The sequence below is a fragment of the Myxocyprinus asiaticus genome, chromosome 6 (assembly GCF_019703515.2).
Source record: "Myxocyprinus asiaticus isolate MX2 ecotype Aquarium Trade chromosome 6, UBuf_Myxa_2, whole genome shotgun sequence".
NCBI classification, from domain to species: domain Eukaryota; kingdom Metazoa; phylum Chordata; class Actinopteri; order Cypriniformes; family Catostomidae; genus Myxocyprinus; species Myxocyprinus asiaticus.
The window spans coordinates 39153744-39161308 of NC_059349.1; the positions used below are offsets into that span (position 1 = coordinate 39153744).

Below are 7565 nucleotides of genomic sequence, written 5' to 3' on the forward strand. Positions count from 1 at the left end.
ATTATTTTTAAGTAAAACTGACATCAGGAGACCAAAGTAAAATATTTTGAGTAGCTAAATATTCGTAAAATGCTTAGGAAAAAAATCCCTACAGTTGTGCTACATAATTGCATTGTTTTTTTTAAAACAGTAATAACACATGAAGACACAAGAGTCCCTCAAGGAATAGCAGAGCATGCATCTGCTGTAGATGGCTCTATGGTTGGTGGTAGATTTCAGTATGATTTCTTTAGACTCAATTCAAAAATGGAATAACTATCTTCTGTATGAGGCACTGCATTTCTCTTCTCTGAACAATGTGGTTTTATGTAAGGATATAAATGTTCCTATGCCAAAAGATAGAATGTTCTATCTTTAATTTTTGTCTCCCTGTGCTCACAAAGGGACACTAATGTATCTGAAGTTGTAAACAGAATTTTGTGTGGTCATGTGATTTCTGAATTCTGCCTCATTAGTGTATTTTATTGCTACGATCACCCATATCTACATGTGTTACAAAATAATGTAAAATTAGGCAAAAAGGCTATAACTATATGCTAATTAATTTGGTATGTTCAGATCTAGTCAAGTTTGGTTTATTCTCATTCCAGCAATATACAGCGCAGTGCAAATTACGGACAGGACCAGGGGCACTTCGGAGATGATTTATTTTGTAAACAACTTCACAAATTGTACAAAATGGATAGTCTTAAATGTAACAACGTCTCATGGCAATTAGCCGAAGGACACTAATTTTAAGACAAAAAAGTTAACCGGTCAAAGTAAACTGTTACACCACAAAAAACAGAGCTGTTCAGCCGTGACGTCAGTCTGTAGGCCAACTCAGAAAAGACTAATTCGCTGTGCATTCCCACAGGAAATACCTATGGTAGTTTTGGATTATGATTCAAATAAGTTCTTTCGTTAAAGCTACTGTAAGAGACTTTCACGTTTTGTTCTACAACATAAATTACACACAGTCATACCCCACAAGTGAATTTTGAAGACGCTGTGCTTTTATAAAAGTATGTTGCTAACAAGTTGCTAAATAAGGACTACAATGGTTGTCCATTTAATCGGGCACATGCATTTATTGCTTGTAGTAGTTGTAGTCCTTATTTAGCAATATTACAAAAAAAAAGCATAGCGCCTTCAAAATTCACGTTTAATGTATGACTATTCATGTTGTTGAACAAGACGTGAAAGTCTTTTCCAGTAATTGTAACCACGGACCTTACTGTACACATAAATCCAGAACAACCGTTTGTAAAAACCCATAGGAAATTCCCTTTGGCTAAAAATGGTATTAGGACTACAACATTGAGCGACCTCTGGATTTGGCGCCAGCTAGTGTAGAACGTGCATACGTCATCATGGATTATCAGCAGACACTCCCTTCACTTCCATCTTATCCATGTGGCTATGATCACAAACGACTGCGCGTCTAATCCGTCTGTTTATGATTTGTAACAAATATTTTGCATGTTCACACCGCCGACAAAATGTCAGAGTCCGTGTCTAGATTTCAAGCGGAGGTGGCTGCGGTTTTGGAGGTGTTACTGAAGGTAGCCGTCGTGGAGATAACGAAAGTTTTCGAAGGACGCTCATTGGAGTCCCATGGCTGCACAGTCAACAGAGATCCTCAGATCAAAGAAAATGTGCTATCTATACCTGACATCAGGGCTCATATGGAAAGTGCATTGACTAATTTCACTGACAAAATGGTTTGTAGTGTCGGTGTGCAGGTGGAAGAGTCATTGCTATCCCAACACCACGGTATGTTTATTTGATTAAACAACAACCAGTTCATGAGCTGTGCAGGTTTTTTCACGTTTGTTGAATACACGAGTAAACCGGAAATGGAATATTAACCAGTGTCCCTAGTAAATATTTGCAACAGTTATGCAACTGTAGCGTTTGTCTGATCAAGGTCGAAATCAGCCTTGCAGCAACTGATAATTGCTTAGTTTTGATGCAAATAATTCTCGTGCATATGTCTTAGAATGAGTAATAGTAACTAATTACAAAACACTGTGACATATTATTACATTTATAATACCTTTGCATAACCGTTTTTATGCACCTGTTTATTGTTGGTTTAAGCAGTTGTGAGCTCGGTGTTAAGACTTTTACGTCCCTTTCAAACGTAAAAGTTAGTGTTTTTTTCTCTCTCTCTCTCTTAAGGGGTCGTTCACACCGAACGCGTTCTTGCGTTAAAAGCTAGACATAGCGCAACGAATAAAACTGAACGCAGTGTCTCGAGATGCGTATTAAACACTTGAGCGGCGTCTAAAAAACGGGGGGCAATACGGTGGCCCAAGGGTGCACAGCACAACAAAATTAGCAAAGCAAATAAAAGCTAGAAATACAACGGAATAAACCACAGCACAAATATATTAAGCTACAACATAACAGAAAAGCCACAACACAATGAAATTAAACCACATGATAACATAAAAGCCACAGCACAATGATATTAAACCACAACACAAAAGTAAGCCACAACAGAAATAAGCCAGAACATCAAATTTAAGCCACAACATAACAGAAAAGCCACAGCACAATGGAAGGGCAACAGCATAATAGAAGTAAGCCATAACATAACGAAATCAAGCCTTTTTCTTTTTAATAATTGTGTTGTGTTGCGGCTTAATTTAATTGTGTTGCGGCTTAATTTTATTTTGTTGTGGCTTAATTTTGTTGTGTTTTCAGCTTGTATTTGCTTTGCTTTTTGCTCCCCTGGGCCTACTTAGTGCAGTGGTCAAAGACCAGTGTATGTTTACACTGAAAAACAATAAATAAAAAAAACAGTGCAGATGAATGCAAAAATAACACGTTTGTTGTGAACAGGCCCCTACGACCCATAATAATGTGCTGTCAGAAAACCAGCAGCACTGTATTTGACACGGACCAGCTTCCTCATGTTTCCCGTTGTAATATATTGTTTCCTGTGCCTACCCCAAAATCTCCAACTCCCAACCTTCCTTCATTTTCAGATGAGTGCATGTCTAGTGTGAGAGGCAAGGCTTGTTTGCAGGGATCCACAGGAGAGGAGGGACTGTCTCCCTCAGAAACTCTCTGCAAGGCGTCCCCAGAAGTTGTGGATCTGCAATGCATGGTTGGTCTTCCATGCACCATCTTCAAAGAAAATGTAGGTGGCGCCAAAGTAACTTCGTATTATTAGATTTCTGTAACTATTGCATTAGTTTCTGTGTGAAATGCAGTTATCAAGACCAAAATAGATGCCAGTCCCAACCACAGGATGCTATTTATGCTTGACAAAAGGAAGCCTGGGGTTTTTGCAATTAGTCCTATTCACACAAGTCTACAGATGTCACCACTGTTGCACTGCTCTTGTTTTTGGCAGTATTTTTCATAAGTTTAATGAATCTTTGGTGAACTGTAGGATCAGTTTCGTTCAAAGGCAAAAAATGTTGTAGTGTTATATAAAATAATGGCAGAATATTGTGATTATATACTGTATGTAGACTTGCATAAATAGTTGCATAATGTCCACCAATTTCCTGCACATATTTTGTTAAGTCTGAAAGTAATCTTTATTGCTTAATGTCTTTTAGGGGATTTGTGTAGGAAAAGGAGATGGCTTAATTCAGGATACACCATGGACCGGCAACTTGAAGGAGCAAGGGACAACTGAGGAAAACGGTATACAGAAACCAGACTTGCTGATACATTGCAAATAATTTGCCTTATAAATCTTACCAACCATATTGAACTACATAAGCTGGAAACATAAATAATTGTTTTCCTCATCAACTGTTTCCAACAACTAACTTTTTGATGCTTTAATAATTTAAAGAAATATCTTTTATTTACAAAAAAACAAACTCAAATTTAAAGCTAAAGTGTGTAGTCTCTGTGCCACTAATGTCAAAATGAAATTGCAAAAGGAATGATAATTTTCAAACAGGTTTCACTGGCTACACTCTGCCCGTTTTCCATTGGCCGGTCAAACATATAGTCCCACCCCAAACTAACACTATTGGTTGAGTTAATGCTGCTGTGTGGAAACTTTTCAGAGAATTCAAACTTATAAATGGCTTGCTTGTAGTTGTCTCTGCATATTAAGCTATTCATAGGGTATTGGATAAAGTATTTTAATATTGAGTAAATTACACACCCCAGCTAAAAAAATAATAATATTTTTATGTGAATAACAATAAAGCACATTGCAGAACTTTTTTTAATTGTTTTTATTATTTCATCATTTAGATCTTCAAGGACTTGGTGCCCTTGTGGATTCCTCTTCATCCTCTATGGTAGAGCCAGAGGCTCACCCATTCAACTCTGTTCTTGTTCCCAGTGCAGAGCTTTCTACAGACGTTATAGGCCAGTGGGACCTTGGCCTTATGGAAGTAAATTCTTTACCCTCTGTTAAAAAGACACCCTACATAGAACCTCCTCAGTCCAGTGAAAATGCAACTGAGCCAACAAATCTCAACCAGGCATCAGGTAACAGTGCCGTTGAGGTGAGACAAGCAGGTTCCAATGTAAAGAAGATGCGTTTCCAGCTTAGCAAAACGCCTTTCGATTGCAAATTGCTACGGCCTTGCTCTGTGCAACTTGTAAACCTTCTGATGTTCTCAAGTGGCGTAAAGAAAAGGACAAATGGTTCAAGCAAAAAGTGCTTCTCTACACCTAAAGATCTGCGAGCCCATCAGCGTGTCCATACTGGGCGACGTCTGTGCTGCTTTACAGAGTGCGGGAATGGTATTTGGCGTCTGCAGGGTATACTCCCTTATGGTTGTAAGATCTGTGGCAAAAAGTTCAAACGCAGGAAGATCTTAAAGCGACATGAGCGCTTTCACACAGGAGAAAAGCCGTATTCATGCAGAAAGTGCAGAAAAACATTTGCCCTACGGAAAAGTTTGCGAAGGCACGAAAGGTTCCACACTGGAGAGAGACCTCACCCCTGCCCTCACTGCGGAAAAGGTTTCCGTCTCAAGAACAATCTCAAGGCTCACTTGCGCTTTCACACTGGTGAAAAGCCCTTCACTTGCAGTCTGTGCTCAAAGAGCTTTAGGATCTACAAGAACCTTGAGAAACACAGACTCACTCACTCTGCGGCAAGTAGAGCTCAATCTGTTAAATAGCTCAACAAAAGTTGTGTGTGCTTTGACTGAATACAAAACACCATATTTCTACCTCAGCTAAGAACCATTGGCTAAATGTAACGCAAAGCTGACCCACACTGAAGTACAAGAAGAAGAAAGCGCATTAGGGTGACTAATTTTTTAAGTGTCCTTGTTTCGTTTTGTCCTGATCAAGTTGAATAGACTTGTTGTTTAGCATGTTGATCAGGAACATTTGTGGACAGATTTCTTCTGTTGTAAATTTTGTTAAATATATTGGAAAAAAGATTTATTTGCCCCAGATTGCATCTGTATAAAAATACAAACTAAAACGTCCTTGTTAAAGAACAAGAAGGTTGTGTGTTCAAATGTTTTTAATTTTCCAATAACTAAGTCCTGGACATTGGAGGATGCAGTCATGTAGTCCAACGCAAGCAGGTTTGGCTGATCCCCTGCTTAATGTAAATACTAAAATCACATTGAACTCTTGGCTTCTTGGATGTTGGCCATCCGGTAGTCTTCTAAAAAAAACAACAACTTTGATTTCACAATTTCATCTATCTGGAAATATTTGTTTGGATGAACACTGGATATTATCAGGTGCTGCAGGATTCAGAGGACTTGAAATTACTTTTTTTTACTGTGATTTTTACTTTTTGTTACAGTGATTAGTTGAGTATTTCTTTGGTGTGATCTGTTCACTGTAAGCTCAAAATTTTTAAAAGCTGAAAAAAGGCAATTACCCTTTTGCTCCCATTTTCTACCATGGCTTTTATATGTACTTTTCTCTTTTAAAATGTTTAAATAGTCAGAGAGAGCTTATGAACATGTATTTGTTTCCTTTTTTTAACCAGAAACATCAAGTGTGTGCTTTTAGTTTGATATTAAAAGGTGCAATGATGTAGTAACACATTTGTGAGTTTATAGCAACAAAAAAAAAATAATAATAATAACAATATTTTCAAAGTAACATTTTTTTATACATATTGTTTTAACATTCCTCGTAGCCATTATACAAAACCTAATTTTCATTTTAAATAAATTATTACCTCAATTCTTTGGGCTGTTTTTCAGTTTGAGTAACCAAAAAATCATTTGATATTGTTCTTTTACAGCTTGGGAAATGCAGATCTTAGTCAGGTGAAAAATAGTGCAAAGCTCTGTTTAATAGAAATGTATTAAAACCTAAATATCAGCATTTTATCTACCCTGACAATGTCCATGTTTACTCTTTTCTAGATTACCTTCATTTTTAACCAAACTGTTTTGCCATTTTTTTTTTTACATGAAATTTTTATTTTGGGGTGGCGAAGATTAGTAGTTAAAGATCAAAGTTAGTAATCTTAAAGTTGTAGGTTTGAAACCTACAAACAACGATTCGTGAGCATTGTGCCCTTAAGCAAGCCATTTTTGGTTGCTCCAGAAGTACTTTCCCTGTAGTAAGTACTGTACTCTGCATAAACATGTCTACAAATTTACTAGATTCAGTTTTTCTATTCTCGATCTTGGACACAAAGCTTAAGGCATTCTTTTAGGAAAGAAAAAGTGAATACACTGCTAAATCACATGAATCTGATGATCTCATTTGACACTGATGGTTAAAGGGATAGCTTCACCCAAAAATGAAAATTGTCTCATTTACTCACCCTCATTCCATCCCAGATGTGTATAACTTTGTTCCACTAAACACAAGCAAAGATTTTTAGAAGAAAATCTCAGCTCTGTAGGTCCATACAATGCAAGTGAATGGTGACCAGAACTTTGAATCTTCAGAAATCACATAAAGGCAGAATAAAAGTAATCTATAAGACTCCAGTGGTTAAAATCCATATCTTCTGAAGCAATATGATAGGTGTGGGTGAGAAACAGAACTATTTAAGTCCAGTAGGTGGCGATATGCACGAAGAATGCAAATTGCCAAAAAAACAAACAATTTGAAAGTGGAGATTTATGGTAAAATTATAATATCGCATATGAAAATATGGATTTAACCACTGAGTCTTATGGATTACTTTTATGCTGACTTTATGTGAAGTTTGGAGATTCAAAGTTCTGGTCACCATTCACTTGCATTGTATGGACCTACAGAGCTGAAATATTCTTCATTATATTGTTCTGCAGAAGAAAGTCATACACATCTGGGATGGCATGAAGGTGAGTAAATTATAATAAGATTTTAATTTTTGGGTGAACTATTCCTTTTAAAAGTCACTGTAAACCCTTTTGTTGTCATTACTGGAAATATCAAGTTATGTAATGTAATTAAACATCACTTGAAATGTCAAGCTTTGGGCTCACAACTCAAATCTCAATGCTTTTTATCTAATTTATGTAAAAATTAATAGACAAGATTTTAAGAGTTAACTCAAAATATTGAGTTCAAAATTTAGGCTATGGGGAATATCTAAAATCACTTGCGCTTGAATTATTTTATTATGTTTGTATGCTTGGTCAAAGGGAACTCATGGAGGCATTTAAATAGTTATTAATAAT

The 7565-nt window shown here is 36.7% G+C and overlaps 1 protein-coding gene across 1 annotated transcript; it reads left to right on the forward strand.

Annotated features, from left to right (window-relative positions):
- Positions 1-1385: 1385 nt before the first annotated feature.
- On the forward strand, positions 1386-7115 carry LOC127442822 (zinc finger protein 136-like). Its single transcript, XM_051701033.1, has 4 exons — positions 1386-1755; positions 2976-3130; positions 3558-3645; positions 4213-7115. Exons 1-4 carry the CDS (start codon positions 1482-1484, stop codon positions 5091-5093), a joined length of 1398 nt encoding a protein of 465 aa, XP_051556993.1. The 5' UTR covers positions 1386-1481; the 3' UTR covers positions 5094-7115.
- The last annotated feature ends 450 nt before the right edge of the window (positions 7116-7565 follow it).

Bases quoted from the DNA above. Each gene is read 5' to 3' on its own strand.
- LOC127442822 (XM_051701033.1), top strand. From the start codon at position 1,482: ATGTCAGAGTCCGTGTCTAGATTTCAAGCGGAGGTGGCTGCGGTTTTG. The intron at 1,756-2,975 runs GTATGTTTATTT...CTTCATTTTCAG, and splicing joins ATTGCTATCCCAACACCACG to ATGAGTGCATGTCTAGTGTG. The intron at 3,131-3,557 runs GTAGGTGGCGCC...AATGTCTTTTAG, and splicing joins GCACCATCTTCAAAGAAAAT to GGGATTTGTGTAGGAAAAGG.